We start from the raw sequence: 12,327 nt of genomic DNA, 5'->3' as shown, positions 1-12,327 counted from the left end.
TTTATTAATTACCCCCGGGGCGGCTGGTGGGAGAGAGCCGGGGTCCTGCCCATTACGCAGATGGAGCGACAGAGGCTGGGCGATGCGCCCATGCCAGGCAGGCCCAGGTCTCAGAGGGTCTCTATCCCTCCAATTCCAGGATGAGTCAGAGTCAGGAGCACTCGGGTTCTAAAGAGAGTCCAGGTGGGGTTTCTATGATCACATCCAAAATTGGAGATTTCCTAACACTTTGCGCAAACATGGTCTGATTTTTCCCTCTGCTCGTTTGTGACAAAGGCTTCTCTTGTGTCCTAGACGTTTATAATGGGCAGAAATGGGGACTCTTTTTCTTATGCAATTGGGGGGCACGAAAAAAAATAAATAAATAAGCGTTTCAGCCCTTCTATCCCCAAGAAGGGGTGCCGGGGATCCATCTACTCCCCTGGAACCGCGGAGCCCAAACAGGCTCCAAAGCAGATGCCATTACTCCCATGGCCCATAGGGGGCGATGCGGATCCCCGAGCGCTCTGCACACCCAGGTCGCTTTTCAGGCGGTTAATCCTTTGGAAACTGTGAAGCCTCAAAAATGTTTCCTGTCATTCCTTCATTCATTTATTAAAATACGTAATACACATTTGGGTTCTGTTTACAGATAGGAAATAGCCTTGTTACATCATTACCTTGACAATGTGAAATTTCTGTTGCAAAATACAAGAAAGTATTCAGTCCATTACATCTTAAAGTATAAATTTCCAAATAACATTCAATAATACAGAATGAACTGAATTTGAATGCTGTTTGGGTTAGAATGAAGTTGAACTTTTAAAAGTCTCTCATTTCTTAAGTGTCCTGGGGTTTTTCTTTCTTTCTTTCTTTCTTTCTTTTTTTTTTTTTTTTTTTTTTGGTTCTTGTTCTTGTTTTTTTTTTTTCCTTTGGTGGTGGTGATGCATGTTTGTTGCAATTTAAGGGGGTCTGAGAGAAACTTAGAATAGGTGGAAATTATAATAACCAAAAGATAAGGGAGGACTATCACAGCACAATGACAAACAGGTTCTACAATACTCATCTTCTCAAAAACAAAATTATTGAATAAAAGGAGAGGACATGGTGACCAAGGTGGGAGGAGGAAAGTCCCCTGAACTCAGTGAATGCATCAGATTGGTCACATGATGTCAATCACCCTCACTCTCTGCGCCACCATGATCAATTTCTGCTGCTTCTGAAGCTGCACGTTCATTATTGTCCCAGACTTCAGAGAACAGAAGGTTTGTCCGGGTGGAGACAAGCAGGATTGCTTCTGGCTTTGGCTCATTTCCCAGCAGAACCTAGTTTTTCACACATGCCCAGGGGAAGGGGAGAGCTGGAGACCGAGGCCTATGAGAGGCCCGCTCCCCAAACCCTGCCCCTGCCCCACTATCAGGCCTGCCATCCCACCCTGATGGCTGCTCTGCTGGGACCCCCAGAAGCAGCCCCCAAACCCTTCTCCTGGGGTCCATGGCAACATCCTCACAGGCAGCCCTTACCTCAGTGTGGTCACCCATGTGAATAACTTCCCCTCGAAGGATGTTTCAAAGTCACTGTGGAGAATAAACACTGGATAGTAAGGTATGAGCAACATGCTTTCTCTCTGTTCAAAGAAAGGAAGGAAGGTGGGAGGGAGGGAAAGAAGCAAGGAAGGCAGTCACTCTCAACACAGACACATGTACAAGGGCAACATGCCCCACAAAAAAAAAAAAAAAAAAAAGTTTTCCTTTCCTACAAAATCCTGAAGTTTCCCCTAGGACAGTAATGGGACAGCGTTCGAGTTTTCTGGATTTTTCCTGCTGGGCCTCAAAGAGCTCCTCTCTCCTCATTCCCTTTTTCTCCTGTGTGATGGACAAGTGCTCTAGCAGTTTGGCCCCTGGATGAAAACACTTGGGGATGCTTGAGTTTGCTCTCCATCCTTGCTCTTGGTTTCCTTTTCCCCTACAGTTCAGGGACCTCATGGTTACACGCATAAGGGAGATAACCGTTGGCCGCAAAGTCAGACAAACTCAGTCTCCCTGTATTTTTCCAGATGACAAGCAGGGGAAATTCCAAGTCTCTTCTGTTTCGGAGGCCTGGCAGGTCAGCATCTCCAATGATTTCTGCAACCACCACCAGTGAGGGGCTGTAAGTTTAGGGAACCTGAGGGAGCAGGGACAATGAAGAGGCCTAAAAACAAGGATGCTCTCCTTCTCCTACCACTGCGAGCTTCCCAGGCGGTAGCAGAGAGCAATCAAGACGGGGGCGTGCACGATGTAGCCAGGGAACGGTTTGAGACTGTCCCCGCCTGGCAATACAGGTGCCTACTACTCACATTTCACTTCGCAAGCCTCACCCAAGGAAACTGGCTCACACTCCCTCATGGCCGATGGCCAACCGCTCACCTCAGGTCCTTGAGCAAAGGGGACAGGTGAGTCAAAGAGGATGGAGAGGAGTGGTAAGTTCTGTGGCCAGTCTCTACTGACTGCCCTCCTCCTGGACGCGGGTGCTCAGCATCTTGTCAGCCTCTCAAACAAGAGTCAAGGATGCACACTGGGGTCTTTCTCCAGTGTGGAATGCGTCCATCCCAGTGGCTCTGGAGCCAGCACCTTTCCTTTCTCGGTTCTGGAAACTGGGTGCTCTGTTGTAAGCAAAGGGTCCCTGTCTGCCTTTTTAGAAGGGGTTGGCCTCTATTGTTAACTTCCCAGAATCAAGGGCTAATCGAAGGGCTCTTCGCCCCCAGCAGCACACACCCCTGGCGCCCTCTCTTTGGGAAAGCCTGACATTTCAAGGGGCCCCTCTTTGCACCCCTGTCCCTAGAAGAAGTCAAAGCTGTCTTCTGGGAAAATCTCAGTGGAGGTAGGTTGGTCAGGTACACACATACCCACCCACCTGGAGCTTTTCTAGGTGAGCTGACCGGGAAGGGAAATTTCACTGAGACCTTTTGCCCTGAACTCCACAGGAGTGACAGAGGCCATTCTCAGGCTCCCTCCCCAGGTAGCCAACGTCTCTCCCTCGCGTTTGCACCCAAAGCCTCCCTGGAAGCCGGTGTCCTCCTCTCTGGGAGACGCTTTCTAATCGGAAGGAGCGGGGAACCAAAGCCCACGCGCGCTCTGGTTTGCAAGTCTTTCTGGAAGGAGCAACGGAGAGCGATGGCTGCTTTTGATTCGGGGACCCCGGCAGGAGTGAAAAGTGGGAGGGATGCTCCTCCAGGCGGGGCGGGCAGCTGTTGATCCCAACGCTCCCTGGATCGCCCCAGGGTGGTTTCGAAGGGGTTAAATGGATGAAGTCGAGGTGAACCTCTTTAAAAGACCACCGGCCCGCAGGGGTCCGGGCTGTCGGGGGTGGGGGGCCCTGCTTTGCGAGGCCCTGGGGAGGCAGCCGCGCGCGAGTCCTCGGCCGGCCTCCCCCGACGCACGGTCCCCTCCCGGGAGCTGGGGCGCACGGGGCGCACGGGGCGCACGGGGCGCGCCGGCCAAGGGCGGCGAGCCCGACGCCCCCGACCTCAGCGTCCATCCGTGCCCGGCCCCGGGCCTCCCCGGGGAAGCCCCCCGGGCCCCGGCCGGCCTGCGCCCCTCCTCACCCCTCCGTGCCCTCTGCGCGCCTCCCAGGCCGCCCGGTTCGCGGCCCCGGGATTAGCATATCTGTGAAGTCCCGCAAACAAAGCCCGCTGTGCGGGGAGATGAAAGTCGGGCGCCGGGTGGCGGGGGGCCGTTTGAAGTCCCCGAAAGGTGGGGCCGCGGGAATCCGCGGGGGCAGGTGGGAGGAGACAGGTGAGCAGCGCCGCGCCGCCAGCGCCTCCCTCCCCAGCGCCCAGGGCGCGGCCTTCGCGGACCGCGCGGCCTCCCGGACCCCGCGCGCCAGCCCCGGCCAGACCCAAGGCGGTGCCGGGTCCCCCGCGTCTCAGCCTCAGGCTCCCACCTGCAGCCCTCAGGCCCGGCCTCCGCCTGGCAACCCAGGGGCGGCCGGGTGTAGGCCCTGCAGAGGATCCCCCTTGCTCCCCACCCCGACCCCCACCCCGGGTTGGGTGCTCCCGGGCGCCCGCGCCGGGCTTCCAGGACCATCCAGGACCCCCAGTAGTCACGCACCCCCCACTCCAAGCTGTGGGGCTGTTCCGAAAAGCAATGAGAACTCCCTGCCCGCGCCTTCGGATGCCTCGGCCGGGGGTCTGGAGCTGAGCCCAGGTTGGGGGGGGCCAGGTCAGCGTGTCCACGCCCGCAGCCCCCACATTCCCGGGCGGTGCAGGAACCCCAGACTCTGACCCCTAGATCTCACGAGGGCACAGCTTGCAGGCCCCCAAGCCGTGGCTCCCCCTGTCCCCCACCCCCCACCCCTGCACTGGGGTGGGGAGGGTTAGCGCAGGTGTTAAGGGTCAGGTTTCCGGGCCTTCAGGCCTGCGGAGAACATTTTCCAACTCCCCTAAGAAAATGCAAAAAAAAAAAAAAAAGTCTCCTCCCCTTCACGTTTCTGGTTTGTGGTTTTGTTTCTGCTACTTTGAGGGTGGGGGATAAAAAGCAAAACTTTCTCCATAAGAATGTCGCAGCACACACAGTCCCGCAAAGTGCTTCTTCTTCAGGGCGCTTTAGAAAAAACCCCCTGTCCTGCTTTCTGCATGGTCAAGGAGGAGAATAATGAAACCAAAGACTTTCATTTTATAAACCACTTGATCTTTGCTTGGGAAACTCTATTAATTGAATGGGTTTGCCTTTTTTGCCAGTCCCCTTTATCATTATTTATGGGCTTTAAATTGTTTAAAGTTCCCTTGACGTTCAATTTACAAGTTTGGGGACTTTTTTTGTTCTGCCTTTTGTCCTGGAGAAAGACATCGTGTTGGAAGTGCTTTGAAAAGCCAAACAGGAGAGGTTGGCAATGAAAGGGAAGCGGGCGAGATCCCTTTTAATTCCGTTCTGTTAGTGAATGGCTCTTTTACATAATTGCAGGAGCTATTTCAAAGCCAGCCAAGGGCTGACTTCACTTAGAACCACATGGAGTCTATTTTGGGCTTTCAGATTAAAAAAAAAAAAAAAAAAAAAAAAAAAAAAGGCTGAATAAAATAGTTAAAAAAGATGAGGCTTCAATGCTTTCTGCTACTTGCAAATTGGTGTGTCTGATGGGGAATTTTACACAAGCACCCCTTTGTAAGCGCGTCTTGGGCTTGGGAGGGAATGTTGTGGGTTTGCTGGGTGTGAATCCCAATTGCCCTTCCATAAATAAAACCCATCCCAAGCTATTTCCCAACGATTGCCAGGAGCAAGAGCTGCTGCAATGACCGAATGATCAGGCCACTCAAAGTCTCTATAAATAAAAACAACACGGTTGCCAGAGAAACCAGCCTGTCTCCTGGGACTGGGTGGCGGGCGGGAGCACCCAGCCCGTTGGGTCTGCGGGTTCCTCTGCACCCATGGAGATCCGGGGCGCCCACGGCTGCCCCTTGTCCACAACCGCCCTCTACCTCCACCCTGGCGGCAGCAAGAAAACGCGCGGTTCACAGGGCTTCCTCCTCCGGGCTGGACGCGGCAGGCCAACGCAAGTTTGCTCCATGAATATTCATTTACTTGTGCATTTAGCATTTTATACTCGGCCGCCATACACCTGCATGCAAACGTTGACTGGGACAGCCCCGAAGCGTGGAGACAACTTAATTACCATCACTTTTACTGACGTCTGAGGTTTTAAGTGGCTTAATGCGATCTTGACACCAGCTTGGCACCGCCGAGGAAAGTGCCCAAGGGGTGGGCCAACTTCATCCCCACGGGAGCCTTCCTAAGGGGAGAAAAAAAAAAGTTCGCAGAAGTTAACTAGAGTTTGGAGGATCCAGATGTGCCTGCAGTGGGGTCCTTCCTTTTTCCCACTCCGAGGGAGCTAGGGGTGGGGAACCTCCGAAGGCAAAGTTGCAAAGATCTGTGCCGGGTGGAACCCCCCCACCCTCACCCCCCGCACAGCCTGGGCCGAGCTGAGTCACCCCAAGGGCTCTGCCGTTTGAGACAGTCCCAAGGTGAGCAGATAGGAATCCGGAGGCTGGATAAACCAGGTACCTGTCGCTCACTACCCATCAATCTCTCCGAGGAGTCGAGGAAGAACTCTAAGGGCTTTTATTACCCGCAGTCCCCGCGCTCCGAACGCTTTGCAGGTAGCTGAGGTGCCCCGAATGAATCTTGTTAATCACGGCGAAACACAAGAATCCTTTTATGACGCGAACAGTCGTTTTCTGAGCAGTTAAGCATTAGATGAGAAAATATTACTGCGTTGCATCCGCGAAAAAGCACACTAGTAAATAAAATTCATATTGATGAGAATTCTCTGAACTCACTAATAAAAGAAGATTAGTATTATAACCCCCGCAGTCAATACTTTCCACAGCAATTTATGGATGCAAATAATATGCCATCAAATTATTTCAAGTGTAGCTATAATTCAACGGACCTAAATCTTCTTGCTGAACTTTAAATGTAGAACTATCACCAAAATAATCAAAGGAATCTCTGTCTCTCGGAGGGTAATCAGGCGACGGAAGCCCCTAGAACAATATTTTTATGGCGAAATAGCAAAGTGCATGGCAAAGCTGCCTAGGTAAAATGAGTAACAGCCTACACAGGCACGCCAGTGTCAAGCGCCGAAGAGACCCGGCTGTAGCAACGTAAATCAAGCAAGGAGTCGAACAATTTTTTTTTTTTTTTTTGGCCCTTAGTATTGAAAAAACAAGGTAACCAGAGACTGTGTGCCTGTAACTATCTCATAATGAGAGGGAGTATTTATTATGCTCATAAAGAAATCAGCCTTTTGCCCCAGGCTTCGATTTTTTTTTCTTCTTCTCCCTCTCCCTCTCTTTCCTTTTCTTCTTTTTCTTCTTTTGTAGGAGTGCAGAAGGAGGGAGAGAGCTTAGAGACCCCACAGACACCTCCTGCCCGGCGGATGCCAGCGGTTCCCCCTCGCACCCGCCTAGGCCACCTCGGGGTCTGGGCGTGAAGGGAGTGCAGGCAGTACAGTCAGCAGCGCCCTAATGAATTCCTTTCAAACCGCCTGCCGCCGGAGCCATCTATTACTGCGGCCTGGAGTGGGGAAGCGCGCTCGAGACGTCTTTGTCCGGGTGGGGAGGGGGGCGAGCGGGACCGGGGCGGCTGGCGGCGGGGCCTGCGAGTTTCCCCATCCCTCGGGGAGGGGGGGTGCGCCGGGGATGCACCCTCCTCGCTTCCCTCCGGGGGCCCTTTGGATGGGCAGTGGGTTCCCGGCCAGACTGCGCGGCTGAAGAGGTGGTCTGGAATTAAGACGTCCCCCCTCCCCGGGGGGCCTTGGGGTTAGAGCGAGAGAAAGAAGAAGAAGAGCGAGAAAGAAGAGCTTCAAAGAAGAGGGTCGATAAATTCATAAAGATCGATTTATCTTTATCTCCCAATTAAATGTGCTTGTAAGTGATACATAACACACGTCCAACACGGGCCAACTCCCCAACCACTAGCTCCTGGCGTGAGCTGATTTTTAATGACTGATACAACAATGCCCTGCTCTCCTCCCCCCCCCCCACCCCCCCAGCCAGGTGCTCGGCGGCCGCTCCGGGAGAACGTCTAGACCCGGGGAGTTGGAGCCGAGGCCCTGGAGGCGCGTGGAAGCCCCGCGCGCGCTGGCGCGCACTGCACCGGCTGCCCTCGCCACGAATGATTCCTTCCTTCCGTCCTTCCTTTTTTTTTCTTTAAAGGAGAATCCAAGAACTGGAAGTTCCTCTTTTTTGTCACTGAGAAGGGGTGATGAGCATCCTCCCTCCCGCCCCCTCCAGGTCCCACTCCCTCCCCGGCCAGTTCCCAGACTCCCAAATTCTCACGTTTTACCATTGTCTGGAGGGAACCGGCTCCATCCTCAGCAGGCAAAGGGGAACCGCGCGCCCTCGAATCCTCGCGCAGGGAACCGGGCGGCGGCGCCGGGGTGAGCGCTCCCTCCGTTCTCAACGTGCCTAATTAGCGCCTATTTACAAAACGCAGCTTTTATTTGAGCAAACATCATAAAGCTTTCATCAGGATAATCTCAACGTTAGACAATCCGGAGGCACCGCGACTCCCCCCTTCCTCCCCGAGGATGGAGCCAGATAAAGGACTCGCTCTATTATCATAATTATCGTGGCTTGTTATTTTGGTGCGCGCGGGCAAAGTGGGTAAATAGGTGCGGTGATTACGAACGTCGGTGAAAAACGAGAAGGGGAGCGCTCGCAGGAGGGCCCAGGTCGGGATGCGGGAGCCTGCGCGCTCCCCGCCCCCGCCCGGGCGCGCGTGGCTGCGACCTGCCGGCTCCCGACCAGCGCCCCGGGGGCGGATGCGAAGGGGCAGGACCTTGTTCCCAACTCCGGGAACCTCTGCTGGGCCGCGGGCGCAGCAGCAGCAGCAGCAGCAGCAGCAGCAGCACCCAACGCTGCGTTGGTTCCAAGGGGCTTGGGGGGGGAGAAAGCAAGCGCCCTGGGCCCGGTCGCGGCGGGTCGCAACCCCGGAAGCTGCCCTCCACCAGGCTGGCTGCAGCTTCGGGGCCGAAAGCCCCTTTCAAGTTTGCGCGGCGCGGGCCCGGCGCGCAGGCTCCGACTCCCGGGCCCGCGCGCTCCGCCGGTGGCGCCCGCAGCCTGCTCGGGGCCGGCCCTGGCGGCGGGGAGGGGGCGGAGCCCCGTTGCGCCCCGCCCCCTCCCGGCGCAGCCAATAGGCGGCGGCGCCCGGCCCCACGTGAGCCGAGCCAGGCCGGGCAGCAGGCAAAATGTGAATGAGAAAGAGGAGCGCGATTTAAAGGTGCTGGCGGCGCCCGCCGAGGACAAGTGCGCCGGCTCCGCGCGCTCCCCGGCGGCCCGCGGGAGGCGACGCACGGCGGCCGCGACAGACGGACGCACCGACGGCTGCGAGCCGGGGCCGAGGGTGGCACACGCGGCGCGCGCGCGGGCTCCGACGGGGCGAAGCGGCGGGTCCGGCGCGCCCGCGGGGCCCGGGGGGGCCCTCTCCGCTCCGGGGCGCACGGCCGCACCCCGCGCACCGCCCGCTCGCGCTCGCGCTCGCGCCCCCGCCGGGCATGCACGCGGCCCGGGACTGAGGGTCGGCGGCGCCTGCGTTCCGGGTCCAGGGTCCCGCCCGGCCCCTGCCCGACGCGCCCGGCTGTGCTCCCGGCGCCCGGCGGGCTTCCTGGCAGCGGCGCGGCGCGGCGCGGGGACTTTTCGCCCCTCGCTGGCCTCTCCCGAGCGCGTCTATGAGCGCAGCGTTCCCGCCGTCGCTGATGATGATGCAGCGCCCGCTGGGGAGTAGCACCGCCTTCAGCATAGACTCGCTGATCGGCAGCCCGCCGCAGCCCAGCCCCGGCCATTTCGTCTACACCGGCTACCCCATGTTCATGCCCTACCGGCCGGTGGTGCTGCCGCCGCCGCCGCCGCCGCCGCCCGCCCTGCCCCAGGCCGCGCTGCAGCCCGCGCTGCCGCCGGCGCACCCCCACCACCAGATCCCCAGCCTGCCCACCGGCTTCTGCTCCAGCTTGGCGCAGGGCATGGCGCTCACCTCCACGCTCATGGCCACGCTGCCTGGAGGCTTCTCCGCGTCTCCCCAGCACCAGGAGGCGGCGGCCGCCCGCAAGTTCGCGCCGCAGCCGCTGCCCGGCGGCGGCAACTTCGACAAGGCGGAGGCGCTGCAAGCCGACGCTGAGGACGGCAAAGGCTTCCTGGCCAAGGAGGGCTCGCTGCTCGCCTTCTCCGCGGCCGAGGCGGTGCAGGCGTCGCTCGGTGAGTCGGCGGCGCGCGCGACCCGGGCGCGGGGGCGGGAGGGGGCGGGGGCGAGCCAGCTCCGGGCTCCCGCTGGGGCCGAGCCCCCGCGCGACCCCGGCCCGGGCCTCCCCCTCCCCCCCGGAGCAGCCGGGAGGACGCGGCCGAGCTGCACCGCGAGGCCTCCGGGGGGCATTTAGGGCCGAGCAACAAGCTAGGGCAGGGGGGCCTGGGGGTGCATTTCGCTCCCGGGACCAGCTGTCTGGCGGCGACTTTGGATGCGTCTGTCCCCCCCACCCCCTCCCGCCTCCCGCCTCCCGCCTCCCGCCTCCCGCGCGCCGTGACCTGGGGTCCCGGAGAGGTTTCGGCCTTTAGGGGTAGCGGACTGGGCTGCGCGTCTCCGCGGTGCGTGTGCTCGGGGGCGCCCAGACCTGTTAAACCCCATCACTGGGCTTGCTGCTTGCCCCGGAGAAGCGGATTCCGGGAGGCTGTGCGTCTGCGGGTGTGTTGGGGTTCCTGGTGGGAACTTCTCCTAGGGCTACAAAACTTCCCTTCGGCCAACATTATCTGTCTCCCCCCCACCCACCCCCCCCAAAAAAAAGACACGGTCTGGGATCTGTACGTCCCCCGTGCCCCCACTTTGGCTGCGGTGTCATTGAGGTTCAGTAAATTTTCACCGTGGAGGGGGGGGGGCAAGATGGATCATGAATTTCCCTGTCCGTCCTCACCCAGCCCCCACCCCGGGGACAAAGAGGAAGCTCTCCTGGGCCTCACGCCTCCTGTTCCTTCGGCCTTAGGCTGCCGGAGGCTGGGAGGATGCAGACGTGGCCTGGCGGCCCCTTGAGTGATGGTTCTGGGCAAAGGGCCGCCGTCTGTACTGTCTCCTCTCCTCCTTTGAGCTTTCTCACGCCCCCCCCCCCTTCTCTGCCCCTCAAAGGCCAGGAAATCACAATGTGTTAATGTCATAGAAAGACAATCCGCTAAGGGGGGAAAGGCCCAAGTGACGGTGGGAAGGGGAGAGGAAGGCGAGTGTGCGAAATGTAATAAAACGCCGTTTGGTTTTGCTTTCAGTAGGGGCTGTCAGAGGGCAAGGGAAAGACGAGTCAAAGGTGGAAGATGACCCGAAGGGCAAGGAGGAGAGCTTCTCGCTGGAGAGTGATCTGGACTACAGCTCGGATGACAATCTGACCGGCCAGGCGGCGCACAAGGAGGAAGACCCGGGCCACGCGCTGGAGGAGACCCCGCCGAGCGGCGGCGCCGCGGGCAGCACCACGTCCACGGGCAAGAACCGGCGGCGGCGGACTGCCTTCACCAGTGAGCAGCTGCTCGAGCTGGAGAAGGAGTTCCACTGCAAAAAGTACCTCTCGCTGACCGAGCGCTCGCAGATCGCCCACGCCCTCAAACTCAGCGAGGTGCAAGTGAAAATTTGGTTCCAGAACCGCCGGGCCAAGTGGAAACGAGTCAAGGCTGGCAATGCCAATTCCAAGACAGGGGAGCCCTCCAGGAACCCCAAGATCGTCGTCCCCATCCCCGTCCACGTCAGCAGGTTCGCTATCAGAAGTCAGCATCAGCAGCTGGAGCAGGCCCGACCCTGAGGGCCCAGGGAGAGCCAGGGCCTGGGCCACCGTGGAGAAGCCACAGCTCTGGAGGGAACCACGGTGGCCTCTGCTGTGTTTGAAGCAAAACTCAAAGTCACACCCCCCCCAACTTTGGACATCCCAAGCACATTGAGAGTATATTCATTAAAAAGGCTTAAAAAGACTGCTTTTGAAGGGGCTACAGCTACACCCGAAGACACACTAAATATTTATTATACTATCCTACTTTGTACATAGATATCTATATAAACTGGATCTCAGCTGCAGTATTTTGAAAGTTATAGGACCAAACAACCCAATAATATTCTCCACTCACATTCCAGAAGAAAACAAAACCTCTGCTGTAATCCGCCACGCATAGCAGCCACCTTTCCATACTTTTCCAAAGGTAAACATGACACTCAAGAACAAACCATAGGGGTTTACGCTCATTTTTGTTTCTATCTTGGTGGGGTTTTTTTGTTGTTTTTTCGTTTTTTTAGTTGACTGAAAAGCAGATGTTTTTGGGCAGCCTGGAAATTTGCTTTGCTTTGGTTTTGCCTGGCTTTCTTTCCTGGGGTTGCACATCCTATCTGAGCCATGTTTGAAGCACGTCTCCGTTGTGTTTAATTTATTTCAATGTAGCTTATTTTCTTATAAGTTATGACATTTAAACAATCGCAGTCTTGTGAATAATAAAAAGGAAAGAGAGAGAGAAGAAAAAAAAAAAAAAAGGCCAGTCTCTGGGTGTCATAAGTGTGTCCAGATTCGACTGCTTCGAGGGCACTGCGAGAGGGTGGCCAGGCAGCTGGTCTGGGGCCAGGACTGGATGAAAGTCCCCTGTCCTGGTCTCTGCAGGCTGGCTGGACATGAGCCACCCTGCACCTTACCAGGTTTTTAATTGGAGAGCAAGAGCTCTAGTTGGGTTATAAATTTAAGGGCGCCTCGTTTTCATCTTAGAAAGCTGACATCTCCCCTATTGCACGGGTCTAATCAATACCTAGGAGGCTGGCGAACTTCGGCCAGACGAGGAGGCGGGCGCCCGCAGGAGGGAAAGCGAGT

At 57.2% G+C, this 12,327-nt stretch overlaps 1 protein-coding gene across 1 annotated transcript; it reads left to right on the top strand.

Annotated features, from left to right (window-relative positions):
* Nucleotides 1–9,122: 9,122 nt before the first annotated feature.
* On the top strand, nt 9,123–11,999 carry GBX2 (gastrulation brain homeobox 2). The gene is made up of 2 exons (XM_025463549.3): nt 9,123–9,709; nt 10,760–11,999. The coding sequence occupies exons 1-2, from the start codon at nt 9,187–9,189 to the stop codon at nt 11,281–11,283; spliced, it is 1,047 nt and encodes a 348-aa protein (XP_025319334.1). The 5' UTR covers nt 9,123–9,186; the 3' UTR covers nt 11,284–11,999.
* The last annotated feature ends 328 nt before the right edge of the window (nt 12,000–12,327 follow it).

This window comes from Canis lupus, chromosome 25 (genome assembly GCF_003254725.2).
Source record: "Canis lupus dingo isolate Sandy chromosome 25, ASM325472v2, whole genome shotgun sequence".
NCBI classification, from domain to species: Eukaryota; Metazoa; Chordata; class Mammalia; order Carnivora; family Canidae; genus Canis; species Canis lupus.
This window is presented reverse-complemented; position numbering and strand designations above follow the sequence as displayed.

Coding starts and splice junctions, on each gene's coding strand:
- GBX2 (XM_025463549.3), top strand. CDS start 9,187: ATGAGCGCAGCGTTCCCGCCGTCGCTGATGATGATGCAGCGCCCGCTG. Junction 9,710..10,759: donor GGCGGTGCAGGCGTCGCTCG/GTGAGTCGGCGG, acceptor TTTTGCTTTCAG/TAGGGGCTGTCAGAGGGCAA.